Genomic DNA, 18479 nt, shown 5'->3' with positions numbered 1-18479 from the left:
TGGTGGCAAAGGCCACCTGAGCAAACATTTTACTTTTTCAGTTGCTACTGCAAAGCGCCTTGCGACATGGGGATGGTGAATGGGATCCATCCATTGGATGGAAATATTTAGACGATTTGGGAAGGTATCTCATGCCTGAATATGAGAGCTTTGCTTTCTGTTGCCGAAGACATTTTATTAATCCTCTCAGAGCACTCTAGAAATACCAGATGGAATCGAGTTTCTGGGCTATGCCAGAATCTGTCCAGATGCTTGAGAGGCAGATGGCAAAAGCACATTGTTAGGGGAGTTTTACTAAATTCCACTTATGGCAGAACTCTATAAAACTATTCTCTTGGTATACAGACCCCAACTTCTAGTATAATTCTGTACCCCTCAAGGGTTTGATAGTATGGCAGAGCAGCCAGGTTAATTTTAGGAGGGAGATGTGAGTTGTAGGTAAGTACAAAGAACTTAGTATATACATTGTTGAATGTCACCCCTCCTGGGGCACATGGTACTGCCCAAGGATCTATTTATGGTCACATGGTAATGTGACCAAGGTAATAATAAGAACGAGCTGTTTCCGGCTCGTCAGTCGATCCTATCCTGACACCGGTGTCGTTCTTTCCAGGCATCATGCTGGTGCCACACCGCGTGAGGAGGCCCAGGGATGGGGCCCTGCATGAGGACAGTGCCCCTGCTGGGCAACACCATCCCGTGTGTATGCTAGGGCCATGTGAGCGTGGCTGAAGGCACACCCCGGCCTGGGTGCCCCCAGAGCCGGGGCTGCAGTGAGCTGGGTGCCCCGAGCTCACGTGTGCTGCTCCGGTAATCCGGAGCTCCCAGGGTAATCCCTGGGACTCATGAGCTGCATGACTGCAGCCCCCCCCGATGGTGCTAGACGGGTGATCCCGGGAGCAGGCCATCACATACATAGGCCCAAAGAAACACGTACACACTTGTAGTTCTATCATAAAAAGACCATAAATAAAACTGCAGCCATCTGGTGGCAAGTGCAAGGGTAAGTGCAGACATCAGGGGTCAAGGGCTAGTAGGGGCTGTAGGGATACAGAAACAGTCCCTGAGTGCAAGGGTTGCCAGGGGGACAGTTCAGGTGTGCAACTGGTCGGGAGGGGACCTGAGTCTGAGATCTGATGGTAGCCAGGTAACCAGTACCGTTTCAGATTCAGTCAGGAGATCAGCAAGGTAGAGGAGGCGAGAAGGTAGAAGCAAAGAGGAAGGTCTTGAGGTGCTTCCGGAACTGGAGATGGTTCTCCTCAAGTTTCAGAGAGGCAGGGAGACTGTTCCAGAGGGAGGCCCCAGCAGAAGAAAGAGATCTACCACCAATTCACTGCTTGAAGAAGCGACTGACCCTGAGGGAGCTGGAGGCAGATGAGCGAAGTCCTGTTTTGGATGAGTTGCAGAGGGCAGAGAGTAGAGGCAGGCAGATTTAGGAAGAGGCTGTTGCGGTAGTCCAGCCTAGAGAGAACCAGAGCTCTGGAGATGGTGAGCTTCTGGGGGAAGGAGAGGAAAGGAAGAATACCTCTGAGGAGGTGCAGCTGGTAGTGTGACATTTTAGAGACGCTGGAGATGTGAGGAGAGAAGGAAAGTGTGGAGTTGAAGATCACCCTGAGGTTTTTAGCCTCACAGGTGGGGGCAGGAAGAGGGCCAAGAGAGGGCGGCCAGAGTGTGACTGGAAAGGAGGGAGCAGGTATGCCGATGAGGAGAATCTTGGTCTTACTGGCATTAAGGCAGAGATCATTGGCAGCACACCACTCCTGGATGACGGACAGACAGTCCGAGATGAAAGACAGATAAGAGGTGGCGGAAGAGATCTTGAAAATGAGTTGTCATCTGCATAGCAGTGAAAGTTGGGGCAGAGAGGGGCAATGCAGTGGGTAAGAAGTACCAGGTATTGGTTGAACAGCCAGGGAGAGAGGTTAGACCACTGGGGAACACCACAGGTAGAGATAGAGGAGAGGAAGGACACAAGTTGGACCTGGGAGGGTCGATCGGAGAGGAAGGAGGTCAGCCAAGCCAGGGCCTGACCGGTGATACCCAGGTTATCACGGAGATGGTTGAGTAGGATGGCATGGTTGACCGTGTCAAAGGCAGAAGAGAGATCAAGTAAGATGAGGACACATCCTCACATGTTGGAATAAAGGTCTTCATGGATGTTTAGGAGAGCAGTTTTTGTGCTTCTGGCAGCTCTGAAGCCAGACTGATGGTCATGGAGACAACCAACAGATTCAGTGTGAAGATTAAGCTGGGAGATGGCCAGCGTTTCCAGGAGTTTCCCAAGGAAAGGAGTGATGGAGATTGGACAATAGTTAGCCAGGCAGGAAGGGTCATCAGAGGGTTTCTTAAGAAGAGGGTGCACAAGGGATTGCTTCAGGGGGGAGGGGAAAGACTACAGTGGCCAAGGAGTGGTTGCAGAAATCAGCCAAAGCAGGAGCCAGGGTGTCAATGTGGTCCTTGATGGTTTTGGAGGAACAGGGGTAAACCTGTTTTGACAAGACTTTCATAAATCGGACTTCTTTAGAAACCTAGGGAAGGTGAAGGAGGGAGGAGAGGTGGCCGAAAAAGGGCCAGAGGAAGAGCAGGGAGTAGAGGGAGGATGGGGAGAGGAAGAGAGAGAGGACAGGATGTCCTGAGTTTTACAGATGAAATGAGAAGCCAGGGCCGTGCAGAGCACCTGTGAGGGGACCAGAGATGTAGAGACTGCAGCCGGATTGGCCAGCTCCTTGCAGGTTTTAAAGAGTTTGTCCGAATTGTTAGATGCCGCGGAGACTCAGACTTGGATGTTGGCTCTCTTCTTGGTGTGGACAGAGAGCCGGTATTGCCTTTGGAGCAGGCAGCAGGCCAGTTTGTCAGAGGATGTACCAGAAGTGCACCATTTCTTCTCAGCCACCCTGCACTTAGGTTTATGGGTGACGATGTCTGAGTCATACCAAGAGTTGCACTTGACTTTGGGGTTCAGGTGCAAGAACATCGAGAGTATCAGATATAGCAGTGTGGAGCATGTAAAGGGCTGTGTCAGGGTTTGAGTCAGCCAAGTGGGTTGAGGGTGGGGGGGTGAGAAAGTGGTAGCGAAAGCCTCAAGTGACACACACTTCATGGGTCAGATAACCGAGAAGGAAGGTGGCAGTTCTGGAGTTGGCTTGGCCTGAGGGGTAGAGAGGGTGAGATGGGAGGAAAGGAGAAAGTGATCACTTTAGCAGAGAGGAGTGGTGAGAGGGATCGAAAGGGGAAGGTCTGAAAAGGTCAGAACATCCAGAGTGTGCCCTGCAGAGTGAGTCGGGCCAGAGGGGAGAATAGAGAGAGAGAGAAAGAGAGAGAGTCACATAGGTCATGAAAGAATCCAATGGAAGGATAGGAAGCATCCAGGTGGATGTTGAAGTCTCCAAGAAGGAGGAGTTGAGTGGGTGAGACCAGGAGGGAAGAGGAGAGGTCCGCCCACTCCGAGAGGAAGAAGGACATCTGACCTGGTGGCCGATAGATGGTAGCCACAGTAAGGGACTGGCCAGGAAAGGGAGAGAGAGAGCCTGCAGACGAGGCATTTGAAAGAAGAGTAGGCCTGTGCAGGAATGACGGAGGCAGGAATCCACTCAGGGAAGATCAGGGCTACACCTCTTCCAGAAAGTTTGAATCTGGGCACGGAGCGGATCCTGTAGCCATCAGGGAGGTGAGTGTCAAAGGTTTTTACCAGAGCTGGCTGTGAACCATGTCTCGGTGAGACTGAGGACACCAAGGTCAAGTTCCTCCAGGAGGCGGCAGATGTCAGGGGAGTGTTTGACAGCTGAGCGAGAGTTTAGTGTGGCAATATGGAGAAGGGTGCCGTCCTTGAAAGACTTCCGGGGAGGGGTACAAGTCAGAGGTATGCCCTGCGGAGGTGTAGAAGAAGCCAGAGTAGGGGCAGAAGTGGAAGGAGGCGAGGGCAAGGTAGCCAAGGAGGAGAACACAGTGGGAGGCAAGGAAGCCATAGAGGAAACGGAGGGGACATCAGGAGAAGAGAGGAAATTGATGTGGCGCGGGAAGCGTCTTTCAAAGAGAAGGTTGGCTTGAGGGCCTTGGACCAATACAGTACCGTTCTGGTAAACATTAATGATGACCTTAGAGGAATGGAAGGAGGCCAGGAGGGCCTCCCACCGGGTGCCACCATTAATGGGAGAGGAAGAGAAGGGAGAGAGCACAGAGACCATATGTAGAGTCCATAGTTCTGGCGAGGGAACGAGAAAGAGGATGTCAGTGAAAGTTTGCCTGGAGGAGGCACTGGTATAGATTTCAGCGATAAGGAGGCCTGGGTTGGAGACCAGGTTGTCCTTTTTAAACTTCTTCCTACCAGATTAAGTGAGGAGAGCAGGATAGTCGATAGAGAAGCAGTTAGAAAAGATAGGAGAGACAGGGAACACCATAGAGTAGGTCGAGAGAGGAGGAGGGGAGTGGGAAGGGGTAGGGGAGAACACTAGGGAAGGACACAGGGCAGAGTGTAAGTAGACGAGACACAGAGAGATGGGACAAGTAGACAATTGGACAAGACGACAGGCACTTAGATAGTGGAAGAAATGTTTGCTAGATGAGTGCTTTGCTAGGAGGCAAATTCAAAGAATGGCACTACTTTCACAATGCAATTTTAAAAACAGGAGAAAACGCACCCAAGTATGAGAGTCCTGAATAGTTGGGAAAAAGGCCTAGGTTTCACAGTGCAATTTTGAATATTTTCACAATGCAATTTTAAAAACAGGAGAATATAAACCTAAGTTTGAGAGTACTGAATAGTGGGGAAAGGGCCTAGGTTTCACAGTGGATTTTTGAATTTTATGAGGCATATGTTGCGTAATCTTGGGTGCTTTGGCAATCCTGGCAGATATGTAGCCTATTAATATCAATATTTAGAGCCTCTGCTGACGTCTGTGGTGGATTATTTTATTTATTCAGACACAGGCCACTTTTCTCTGGACCCAGCAACACCCTCATTAGATGTTGACGAGACTAAAGACCTGGTTTTGTCAGTGTGCGTTACCGATTTGAGTTTTATTTACAGAGTCTCCGGTCAGCGTACACAGCATTAATTTCTTGTCTCTCTGTTCAGATGCACTATTGGCACATAGTACCAATACTACTTCAATTTTTGCCTTGAGTAACTTATTGGCGGAGAGTAGGGAATCTCTCCTGTCCGCTGACATATGTGCTAAAGCCAAGGACATCTCTACATCCTCATGACAAACCTGCGTAGGCTGAGTAGGAGAGACCAGCAATTCTAAATTGGGAGTTGAGTAAATGTTTGCTTCTGAGGCACTAAAAAGTGGTGCATCACTATGTGCTCTAGGTATGTTATGAAGATTATGGCACAATTTAATCAGGGACCCATTATTGTCTGGGGTTCCTGAACTTTGTAGAAAAGTATTACTACTTTCAACAGGAGCAGCAGCTGAAGAGGATATTGCCTTCTGGGTTAAGGAAGGCAATAAGGAATCCGGTTGTGAAACCAACATCTGTGTACTTCCTGTAAACAGTATCGGGTAATAATATCGCCATATATATGGTTGCCGTAAATAATATTGCCGGGAAAATGTCGTGGCGATATTATTTGGGTGACCATATATATGGGGACAGGGGAAGAAAAAAAATTAAAGAAAAGAAAAGAAAAAAAAAGTTTGGGGGTTGCCAAACGGCCATTTTTCGGCGATATTTTTGCATGCCGATATTTTTGTGGCAACATTATTACCTGGAACCCTGTAAACATTGTGCGGTCCCCTCAACCGGTACGTTTTTGCTGCAGAGAGCCCACATTGTCAGGTATGTTGTCAAGTTTACCTTTCTTGGCCCGTGGAGCATGGCTCATAGTTTTGGGAGCACATGCCTGGCTGCGACTACGCTTGCCAGGTTTCAGGGTCTCTCTGCCAAGAATACATTTTATATGAACTGGCATTCTCCAAAGGGATTCACCTTCAGAGAGATTGCAAAAAGCCTTCCACACCCACAGGTTAGGAGGCTAAAATATAGCATGTATACTCCTTCATATACTGGTAAAATCCTTCAGCTAATACTATACGCAAGAGCCCATATGGATTTTAAGCGGTCAATAATGCAGTATATAACTGCCGTGCGCAAAAAATGTATAAAATACTCCACGAGTATGAGCTTAGGCCTCTTCAAGTGGGCTGCGACAGGCTATGGATCACTGCAACAGGGCAGGGAGATCCACACTCCACGCAACCTTAGATGACACCAGAATTTAGAGGAAATAATGTACGCCAAAATTCCTATTCAGACTACTAACATGACACTCCAAAACTCCCAGCTGTATACACAAAATTGTTAAAGACCGAGTCCCTCACCAGCCTCGTCTCACCACAGCCTTATCGTAGACTGTTAGGAATGCATGCAACTCGCACACCCCTCAGCCTTCGGCAGCTGCAGCAGGCTCCACTAAGGAGAACCAGACAGTGGCGCTGTGCTGTGTACAATTTCTACCGCACCTTAAGCTGGGTAAACTCCCTTTCCAAGCCACGGCAGGACGGCACGCCTTGTAAAAGGGTTACAAAATGCAGTTGGTTCTTGGAAGTATGATCTGGCAGAGCACGTCACGAGGCACGGCGGCTACTACAGGTTTACAGAAACGTAAAAAACGCAGTCAAGGTAGGTGCACGGTCTGGCAGCGCCATAGGTTTGGGTCTACATCAGGAGTGCCGATACGCAAAGGGCAGAACTCGACATAGGTGCATAGTCTGGCAATACCAAGTGTCCTGGTACAGAGGGCTACTTAAGTACATGTGAGCATAAGCGATATTACGTCCTTCCTAATTGAACAGAAAATAGGAAATACTTCTAATGGATGTTCATCTACTGTTGACATTCAAACTTTGTGACAAATATGAGGAATTCATCCCTTCTCCATTAGGGGGATCCAACCCCTATGAGGCTAGCAATGTAAGCCTGCTAAGCAAGACCCTCCATAGGGGACTGGATAACCTGGATCTCTTGATTGACTCCCCTATAGGGGATAAAGGCTCCCATTCCCATTAGGAACTCTCTATGAGGAATGCTCTCTCTCTGCATATATGGGAGTGGAAAAGACTGCTTCTACTTCTGTTTTCTATTTCAACCCTGTTGACATTACTCCCAGATCGTTGGCTCAAGGTAATGCTTCAATCCCCTTGACCTCTGCAGGTGTCCGTGCACAGGTGAGTCAATGCACGTTTTAGAATTTAGGCATTTTCCTGTCGTCTTAGTGAACCTCCCGGCTTCCTTAATGCATTAAAATACTTCAATGACCCTTTCAATCTCCCAGCATTTTCTAAAACGGTTTTACTGACAGTCATTTGTAAGGCAGCTTTCAAACTTCATACTGTCCCTCTCATGGTCTAGATACTTTCTAAATCTTCTCACTACCAGTCCAAGGTTCTAGGTGTCTTTCAGTGCTGCAAGGTGCATTCTAAAACTTCACAATTTCACTTGGAGTATTTCACATCTCCCCCGCAGCCTAAATGTGCTACGCAGTTAAGTGTTCTGACTCCTCTCAGGTTCTAGAAAGTTTTCAGGGTTCTCTGCTCCGTACATGCCCTAAACGCATTTCACAGTTCTCTGATACCCCTCAGTCATGCTGCTTTCAGGGTCTCATTAGGGTCTTCATGTATCGCCCTTTCCGCGTGGGTGACAGAGGATGTCTCCAGCAGATTCTCCGTTCAACAGCCTAATGCTTCCACCTCTGTCTTCCGACAATGACACCTTCCCTTCCAGGCACCCTGTTCTTTTTTTGCCCCTTCTGTTGAGATTTAATTTGTAGGAAGATGCCCTCGTTTTTGTAAAAAGTAATTCTATTCTTTCTGAGTTTTGCCTCTGCCCCTTTCCCCATCATGCACTATTCTCTGGCCCATGTCATACCAGAGGACAAGGTCAGGTGATAAAAACCAATTCACTTATTTGGAATTTTCTCAGTTACTCTTTATTTGTGGAAAATTGCACATGGACTATAATCACCCTTTGGAGCGAGAACGTTGATGAAAAAAGATTTGTAGGTACTGTGTCTCAGCATTTTCATGGGTTATGTTCACTTAGTCACAGCTAACAACCAACATGGTTGATGGCATTCAGATATGTGTACAAATGTGGTTTCTGGTTATTGTGTACCTAAAGTGAATAGAGTGTAGTGTAGTATGTATTCTCTGCAAGCAATGCAATGCCTAAATGTTATTTTAAACCATTGACTTACAGGTCTGATACTGCATAGAAATATTACACTTTTCAAGATATTTTGTAGATGAGGAAATAACCTAGGGAGAAAGAATGAGGTGCATTTGTGATTGCTAAATTGTATATTATTTCTGATGCTTGTGCATCTGCTTAGTATCACATGCTGTGCATATAGTCCGACATCTAGCGGTAATCGCACAGTATTTTGAAAAGGGACATCGGCATGGGCGTGACTGTAACACTATACCTAACGTGACATGTAGTGTACCCAAAATCCTTCACGCACTATGGTCCCACCAGAATGTTTTTTTTCCGCCAAACTAGTCAGTCGCACATAATGTGGAGCTCAAGAGTTTTATATTGCTGATCCTGTTTCTTTGGGGATTCACTTGCCCTTCGACGACTACTTAACAGCTGCTCAATGCCTGATCATGTCCACCGACGATCCATTCTTGACGGATCGGCAACTGTTTTCCACTTGGCCCTGGCCCTCTGACCAGCTCTTTTTAGTGGGTAGAGTGGGGCCCTGTTCTTATTGACTTCTCTTGAGAATGCCTTTTCTGTACCCATTCTATTCCCTTTTCTTTGGTCTTGCTGCTGATTCCCTCTGCTGTGAAGAGGACGCCTTTTAAATTATACCCGTCTTGCAGCATCAAATTTCCTTGTAAAGATCCTCATCGCTGATGCAATCGGTGCCTCCCTTGTGATAAGGATAAGCGTCACTGTAAAGCCTGCAAACCCTTTACACCTTACACCTTGAAAAGCAGGCGTACAAAACGGTGGGCTGCCTACGCAATGCAGGCCAAGAGTCACCCCCCCATGACGCCAGCATTGCTATGGGGAAGTCGCACCCTGGCAACAAGGACACACACACTCGCCACCTGCTCAAAAGCACAAAACCCCTAAACGTTCTTCAGCGGACCTGTCGAATGTTTCTATGCCCGCAGGCCCATCCAAGTATTCAGCTGGGCCTTCCGAACATTCCGGTTCGGCGCCCCCTGCGCACCCATCAATGCACCCTACACTTGTCAATAAACCTATTCCAAAGGGCATTTCCACTAAATCCCTGGCCTCTGATGTGGTAGCGTCGAAAGATGTGCTGGGACAGGTCCACTCCTCAAACGCTCGAAAAGGAGAAGATTTCTAAACGCCTGTTTACATGTTTTAGACCCCAAGAATGCTTCACCTTTGCCTGAGGACTATTCTCTGGCCTCTCCTTCTCTTTCCAGGGCCCTGAAGCAGGACACGGTTCCAGCTACCTGGCCCTTTCCTCCTCCTGATATTTCAGGCTTCTCTGAATGGACTAGGGACATATTTGAAGCCTGTATGGAAAAAATGGCCAAGTTCATTAACTTCATAGGCTAATTTGATGATATTTTGAAATGCCATAGGGCTGCTGACCCCTGTCCAGTCCCTCTAAAGTCACAGCGGCTCCACTCCGCAGATGCTCAATTTGCCTCTCCTGAAGAATCCCATCGGGACCCCCAGGCAGATCTCTCTGGATGACCCAGATGACCAAAACCAAGACGTATACTATGTCCAGAACCCTAGCCATTGCAGCCAGGACCCTACTTATCATGACCCAGACTAAAACCCGCGGATGACCAGTGAACATGGCATTCCACACCTGATGCCACTGTGAACATTTTTCTGAATGCTCCTCTTGTCACTCAACCCAGGGACACATCACCTATAGATGACCAATGCTGTTTAATAACTTTCTTAAGAAGGCGGCTGATCACATTAAGCTCACCACACAAGAAGCTGTCCTTTACTCAGACTTTGTGGAAAACATCCTTAAAGAAAAGTTCCGGTCATCCAGGGTAACCCCTTGTTGATCTCAGTAAAGAAGTGCCTGGCTCCCACATTGCTCACACCATCGTTCACTCGTGCGGTCAATCCCCTTCTGGAGAAAATGTTCCGCCTGGTCCCTTCAGACCCACTGTACTTCCGGGGCCATACCATCCCGGGCTGGCTGGTCATCACTACTACACAGAAAAGGGCAGGACTACCAATGTCGTTGTCTGAATCTCCTCCCGACAAGAACTGCAAAACATTGTATGACCTTGGCAAGCGTGTCACCACCTCTGATGGCTTTCGCACTCGGAACGGCAACAATAGCACGCTCCTGGTGAGCTACAGTGACATTCAGTGGGGACTCATTCAAAATGGCCTCCAAGATGGTCTGGAACCCACTCGCCTTTAAGCTGTGTTTGAGACGGAATGGCAAGTCACACAGAATATTCTTAAGAATACCTTGGACACTGCCGAAACTGTGGGATGCGTCCTTGCCCAGGGAACTCTTCTCAATTGCCACACCTGGCTGAAGAATTCAGGGTTTAAGCCAGAGACCCAGGTTTTCCTCATTAATAAGCGAGTGAAGGATGCCAACCTTTTTCGGGCAAGGTGGTCAATGTAGCTTTGGAATCAGCTCTGAAGGAGCACAAGACCTTAAAATCAGATCTCAGCCACGCCCTTCATCCAGAGAGGAGGTTTCAACACCCACCGGCCCTTTAACAGGCAGTCCTTCTCTAGCTCTCCGCAAGGACAGTATGGCTCAGGGGGAACCCACTGGGCTTCTGGGCGGGGATCCTCCAGATGTTTTCAGTCTCCATAACAAAGAAGGTTTCAATGACAGAAAGGCAAATGTAGAAACTCTGCTTTCAAAGGCTCCCCAGCCTCCACCTCCAAATGACTCGGCGGTTACCCTCCAACACTTCCTCCACCTGGGGATGTCTAACATCTTCTAGCCACATGTGGGAGGGGATCACATCAGATCAGTGGGTACTCAAGATAGCAGTTGCCCCCAGGGGTACTGCATTGAGTTCCTCTGGCCACCCTCCTGCCATCATCCACACGGAAGCAGATGACTGTCATCAGACAATCTGTATATCCTGTTGGATGTAGTCCAGGTCCTGTTGGAACAGGGCACCATTGAAATCATCCCTCATCTCCAGGTAAAGTAGGGTATTTATTCAATATACTTCCTTGTACCCAAAAAGGATCTAACCATGTGCTCTGTTTTAGATCTGCGTCCTGCAAACAAATATGTCAAACCACAAAAGTTCAGGATGACCATGCTTCAGGAAGTAATGCCACTGCTGCAGCAGGGGGATTAAATGGGCACATTGGACATGAAAGATGCGTACTTTCATATTTCGATGTTGCTAGTGCACAGAAAGTACCTCGGGTTCAAGATAGAGGACACGCACTATCAGTTTAAGGTTCTCCCCTTCGGAATTGCCTCAGCCCCAAGGGTGTTTGCAAAGGTACTAGCGATAGCGGCAGCTCACCTGCGCAGGCCGTCCATCCCTGTGTATCCTTGCCTCAACAACTGGCTCATAACCGGAGACTCGTACGGGACATATCTGGGGAATACCCAGAGGACAGTGGATCTCCTATTCAATCTTGGGTTCTCTATCAACGAGAAGTCCAGTCTGGTCCACAGCCAGGTCAAACAGTTTCTGGGGACCCTAATTTGGACAGAAGACAGGCTCGTCTTCCCCTCCAATGAGAGGGTTCAATACCTGCTGTTCCAGATCCCTCATTATGTAACCAGTCACTGGGTAATCCTGTGCAAAGCCATGCGGTTGTTGGGGATGATGGCATCCAGCATCTTCCTAATTCCACATGCTCATATGTGCCCCATGCAGGAGTGGCTCTTGAGCCAATGTTGTCAGGCCAGCGGCCAGTGGGACGATCTAATGGTTGTCTCAACAGGCCTTGTTCAGTCTCTGCAGTGGTGGTCATGAGAAAACCTTCTGCAGTGGAACATATTTACCACCCCTGCAGTACAGGACACTGTCACCACAGACGCATGTCTGTCGGGGTGGGGCTCACCTCAGCACACAGTGTTTCGTCCCCATCATTAGAATCCAGTCACATCACTATTGGAACTGCTAGCAGTGTTCAAATCCCTTAAAGCCTTCCAAGCACATCTACAGGGGAAGACCATTTAAACAGTACCACAGCTATGTGCTACCTGAACAACAGGGGCACTGTCTCTCTAGGGCTATCCAAACAGTCCCAGAACACCTGGAAGTGGGCACCCAAACACGACCCATTCCTTCTCTCACAACATGTTCCAAGGGAACACAATCTTCTGGCAGACATGCTCAGCAGAGACTTGCACCTACCCATAGGGCACAAGTGGTACTTGAAAGAGCGCATTCGACTCAACGTCTTTGAAGAGTGGGGTTTTCCAGGCATCGACTTGGTTGCATCTCTGGAGAATGGAACAGGATAGTGCACAAGATGCACCAGGAACAAGCCACAATGATCTTAGTGGCACCAATCTGGGCTCAACAGCCATGGTTCTCCCATCTCATGAGAATGTCAATCTCCCCTCTCGGGAAACTGCCATGCCAGTACAACATTCTGTCACAAGACTGGTTGGAAACACTGCATCTGTACCCCCAAACACTAAATTTAGCAGCTTGGCTCCTGAAGTAATAATGATTGGGCATCTCCAACTCCCTCAGAGTTGTATGGACATACCCGGGGAAGCACGGAAACCCAACACCAGACATTGTTACTCCAATAAATGGAAACACTTTATCTGGTGCAATGCTAAGAATGTCAATCCCATTGACTGTTATCCTAAATATATAGTGCTTTATCTAACACAGCTATTAGCCTCAGGACTTGGCCTCAGGACTTGTTTTCAATTCCCTACAAGTCCACCTAGCCGCTTTCTCTGTGATACCACATCTCAGAGCAAGGTTTCATGGTGAAAGATCCTGGTGATTAAGGCCTTCGTGGAAGGGGTAAGAATTTACCCCCTATTTGTAACCCAACTCCCAAGTTTAGTGCCTAAATTCATCTCGAAGTTTCATGTGAATCAATCAATATAACTCCCCACTTTCTTTCAAACCCCCACTAAAGTATCAGAATGAAGCCTCCATATAGTAGACATGAGGAGGGCAGTAATATACTATATTGAAAAGACTAAGCCACTGAGAAAGACAAACCAATTCTTTGTTAATGTGGCAGCTGTTAAAGAAGGGGACACTGTGTCTAAATCAGCTATTTCCAGGTGGATTGTTAACTGCATCACACTGTGTTACTGTAATGCCAAGAGTGATCTACCCTTTATGCCTAGAGCCCACGCTAGTCTGGGCACAGGGGCTACCATAACATTCATTGCAAATGTTTCTCTAGACTCCATTTGCAAAGCAGCAAGCTGGAGTTCTGTTCATACTTTCACCCAACACTACTGCTTAGACACACACTGCAGGTCTGAATCTCAGGTGGGACAAGCAATGCTAAGACATCTCTTTACAACTGTTCCTTCACACAGCCCTCAACCATTTCCCAGTACTGCTCACTAGTCTATGCACAGTATGTGATTCTAAGCAGATTCACAAGCATCAGAAGACATACATTACTCACCGTAATTGTATTTCTGATGATTGTATTTGCTTAGATTCACATGCGCACACCCTTCCCCCCCCACTTGGAGTAGAAGGAACATAGAATCTTAAACCTTCTTCTGTACTCAGTCAAGCTTTTGTAAGGCTCAGTCATGTTTGAACAAAAACAACCGGTGGGACCTCGATGCAAGAAGGATTTTGGGTACACTACATGTCACGTTGGGGGATAGTGTTACTGTCACACCCATGTCAACGTCCCTTTTCGGTCTTTGAAAAAAATATGCAATACTCTGCGATTACCACTAGATATCAGACTATATGCACAGCATGTGAATCTAAGCAGATTCACAAGTATCAGATTACGATTACGGTGAGTAATGTATGTCTTCTAGTAATAATCCTTATGTTATCCCTCTTTTTTGCTAGAAAATTATCCAGAGTTTTAAGAAATTATGTGGATAGTTCTGAGAAACCTGGAATGACCGAACAAATTTTCAAAGCTATGAAAGCCTTGGAGTATATCTTCAAATTCATTGTCAGATCCAGGATACTTTTCATACAGTAAGTTAATAAGGTTTATCATATTGTGTATTTTAATTTTGATTATGTATAACATGCAATGAGGTATGTGTTTTTAAAACTGTTTAGTGCTACTGAATGTTGTTAAATTGTAACTACATCAGATGTTTTGTTTTGTTTACAGTAAGGTAAATAGAGTAAACTTAGTTTGCCAATATTATGTTGTTTGTACTTCTCATTAAAAGCGAATGCAGGCATTTGTATGTTCTACAGTATTGCAATTCCCTGAGCCGCCTAATGACATCAATGTAATATTTTAATACCTGTAACTTAAGTGTGGCTAAAATGCACACTGAGATTCAAGTTGGGTAACTATGGATTGCAAAAAGGACATTTTAATTTATTAAGACTTTGAATAGCAAGTGGGAGACATTATGGCAAGGATCATCTCCTGTCAAGGAAATGAGAAACATGTTTTGGATACAGCCAATAGAAATATTCACAGGGTTGACAGGCTGTCATGATGCCTACCCCCGGGCATCCGGACCAAGCCCATCAGCCCCGGGAGCAGGCATCCAGGTGCTTACTAAAAACCCAGCCGCCCCGGCTAGGGGCTGTCTGGGTACAGTCCTGGCACCATTGGCACCAGGCTCATAGAGGAAATCAGTCCTGGCGCCATAGGCGCCAGACTCATGTACATTACTTACCTCATGCAGACCATGCTGCAATGAAGTCTAGCCAACGTGAGGCCTGAATGGGACTACTTTACTTCAGGGACTATTTATTTTACTCGGGTGTGGTTCTGGGGGAACTTCTTACCTGGGACTACTTTGAAGGCTATTTAAACCACGCCTGAACAGCAACACATGCTTCGCGTTATTCTGCATCCAGCAGCGTAACGCTCACCGTGCCTGCAGTCAGCATCCAGTCTTCTGCCACGCCCGCCTCGAATCCAGAGCTCCTAGAAAAAAAGGAAAGAAGGAGGAAAGGTTAGAACACAGACTTTAGTTTAATTCCTTACCCGATTCCAGATCCATCACGTCTTTGAACTTGGAAAGGACATTATTTCTGCACGCGTCGCATCGCCAGCTGCAGCGCCGCGCCATACTCACCAGTCCTCACAGCATTTTTTGATTCGGCGCTGCCTCCATCATTTTCCTCGCCGAACTCCAGCATCTAGGGAACAAAAGGAATATAAGGTGAGCCGAGAGAGACAACAAATACAATCACTTTTTACCACCAAAGACTTACCTGATTTACCACCGGAGGCATTATTCTTTAAAATCCTGCAACTTCTTACGCCGCACCTGTAAGGAGAGAGAAAACAATAAGTTAAATACACACATCTTTTACCGGACAGTGTTGGGTAATACAGACTCTTACCTGAACGCCATCAGCTGCCACAAGACAATCTTCTCTTGGACCCAGCTGCAACACAAGAAGGTAATGGGACAAGAGTGAACATCGGACATACTGAACTCTCTGGACTTTATATTTACGGGTTCTCGCCAGGAACATCGGAGTCAATATTCACCCGGAACTCTTCCAACGCCTTCGAACCAGTGAAGTAACTGGTATCTACGCGCCCCTGCATTCCACGCAGGATGGAGAGCTCATCCTTCGAAAACATAAGGAGAATACTTCTACGGGTCAAGCAGACGAGATTAGGCGGGCCAGTCCAGTCTGTCATCTCTGCACTACGATGCACGTTGGAGGAGACCGCAGCTGTCCGGGTCCGATCGACGCCCCTGTGGGAGCCAGGTGAGCGTAAAACAGGCCCATGCTAGTTCAAGTGTTGTGAATTGTGCTTTCAAAGCATTACTTTGGGCTTCATAGAAAAGATTCTAAGCATCACTTCTATGTAATATACATTCAGAAAAAACACAGACCCCTGATAAGCAGTGATTAGTATTACTCATTTCTCTAGATTAAAAGTAGGTGGGTAGGCACATTTTCATGATATTCCGTGAAGCCAGAGAAAATCTAATCTTAATATCATCTATCCCTACCCTCTGAAGGCTTCCTTAGGTGTGGACTCCTTAATATGTCTGATTTTGATCCTCCCATCAAGAGAGAGCTTACATACATGACATTGAATAAAATGTACAACCCCACAATATGAGTTGGACATTGGCACGTATGGTATCTATGTCAATCTGTGCATACCAGGAACGGTATATGGGGTCATTGATGCAATCAATACAAGGTAACAGGAACTTGTGATTAGGAGCAAGTAGGCCTCATACACTGTTGCAGAAACATTTCAGGACTAACAATATCTGGTTGGAGAATCTTTGCTGTTGACATAGTATATCATGTGGCAAGAGTAGTAATCTTGTAATAAAATGAAAGTAGATGGTTCATAAGCTTCTTTTCTAATTAACACTGGACCTCAGTATAGTGGCCAAGATATGTAAGTTCCTGAGGATTGGTATGTGGATCCTTATAATGTTTACTCTGCACATGTTTTTCAAGAAAGAATAGTTACGCTTCCCGTTGGAGGTGGGCATTATTAAATGTCAAGAGAACATTTTGGTACTGGGGTTTATGCAAGTTGGTATTCTTGTATGGAGTTGCTGCTAATAATTTAGAATATATAGTTTTACAATTTGCATTAACGTTACATCACAAAGTCATGATATAGTTAGTACTATATTTCTAATCAGTCTAGCCTTTTGGCAACATGCACTTTGAAACCTTTCACATTACAAAATTACACTTGTAACACACGTTAAATAATTATCTATTATTATGCACTTTAGAATTTTGTATTTGTGATGTTTGTAATGACACCCATTTATCGAATATATGTACTGTTCCAATGATCATTTTCGGAGAACAATTCCTGCTCTGATACCCCCATCCAGAAAGTCCCACCCCAAAATCTGGGACAACGAATAGGCTGTTTTAAGTATGACTATTCTGTTGTATTTAAAATAGTAAATCAATTCATTAATTGCAGGCACCTTATCTACAGATGGGGAAAATGCAACCTGCCTGCTATTGCCTCGCTAATATTTGTATTCCAATTCATGCAAATATCCATACATAAAAAAACAAATATGAATGACTATTCTAGGAAATAGAATAACATATACCACAATTTAGACATCCAATTTGACATTTGTTTGATTCTGAAAGATGCAAGTTTTTTTTCAATAAATATTGTAAACACAACAATTCACTTAGTTTTCACTCACACTATGGATAAGTGTTTGTACATCAGAGAACAATATTGCCTCTACATATGTTCTCTTTTCTAAGACTGGTTCATATCGAAAATGTTCGACACTGTCTTTGACACTATTAGTTCCTTGCTTGGGCATAGATACAACAATGGTCTTGTAGGGTTGACATGGTTATAAATGTTTTAAATGAATTCTATTTTTGTAATGCAGTTGCAGTGGTGCCTAACGCCTTTCACTATTTGCAAGGATTCAGGGTCACCCTCACAACACCCCCCTTCAATGTGTCCTTAGGGAATATATTGAATTTAATTTACTTTATTTACTATGACAGGCACCAGCCGCAAAGGTTTGTCATTCCACATTTCAATTTGTGTTGAATAAGGACTCTGGAACTATCAAATGTATGTTGAAACAATAGATGACAGAAGTGGTGTGCCATATTGACAGAGTTATAGACTTTGGTGAATGTGGACTCCATTGAGTGTCTGCTGCAGAACACAGATTAGAGAAAGTCACTCAGACTGTTTGCCTTGAGCTAGTTCATGATTCGGTCAGACTACACTTTTGAGAAGTTTGCAATAATGAAGAGCATGGCTTCATATTTGGCTATGTGGCTTGGCTTGGAGGTGGATTTCTTCAACAAGGCTATGATCGTGGCCACCTTGAAGCAGGCCATGGGGATACTAGAGGAAAGTGAAAGGATTGAACAGATACGGGGGTTAGGTGCAAGGAAGCTGTGCAAACCCCTTGTCTGTTGTCTGAATGGGTTAGCTGGAGCACAGGAATGTTTGGCAGGTGGGAGGTTGGATTAAAAGTCAGCCAGGGTGATTGTTGTAAAGTCGAATAATGAGAGAAAGGTGAGAACAGGGTCATTGTGGGAATGACAGAGGGGATTGATGAGGGAATACAGGTTGCCACAAAATGTACTTAGGAGGAGAAGTAGCTCGCCAAGTATTCTACTTGGCGTGAGGAAGAAAGTGAATTCAACTTGAACAAGATTGTGAGGATGAGCATGGAGACGAGACGAGACGAGGTGAGGTTAGTGTAAAGGTTGGACATAGCTGAGTTAAGAGCAGTGCAGCAGGGGTTTCCTTGAAGGAAGCAAAAATTAGAGGAGGAGAGTGAGAGAATAGTTTGAGCCATATGGTTGTTAAGAGCTGTTGGACAATGAGGGAAAAATATGGTTGAATGTTTGGGTGAGCAGATATAAGCAAATGGGGTA

At 46.1% G+C, this 18479-nt stretch overlaps 1 protein-coding gene across 2 annotated transcripts in view; it reads left to right on the top strand.

Annotated features, from left to right (window-relative positions):
* DOCK1 (dedicator of cytokinesis 1) overlaps positions 1 to 18479 on the top strand; it is a 2312292-nt gene that overhangs the window by 476066 nt on the left and 1817747 nt on the right. For both annotated transcript variants that reach the window (XM_069611483.1, XM_069611484.1), the window contains exon 22: positions 13977 to 14111. In XM_069611483.1, coding sequence (XP_069467584.1) covers positions 13977 to 14111 — 135 coding nt within the window. The remainder of the gene's footprint in view (positions 1 to 13976; positions 14112 to 18479) is intronic.

This window comes from Ambystoma mexicanum, chromosome 8, assembly GCF_040938575.1.
Source record: "Ambystoma mexicanum isolate Mex_15411 chromosome 8, UKY_AmexF1_1, whole genome shotgun sequence".
In the NCBI taxonomy this organism is placed as follows: domain Eukaryota; kingdom Metazoa; phylum Chordata; class Amphibia; order Caudata; family Ambystomatidae; genus Ambystoma; species Ambystoma mexicanum.
The sequence above is the reverse complement of the archived record's forward strand: the minus strand, read 5'-3'. Positions and strand labels throughout refer to the sequence as shown.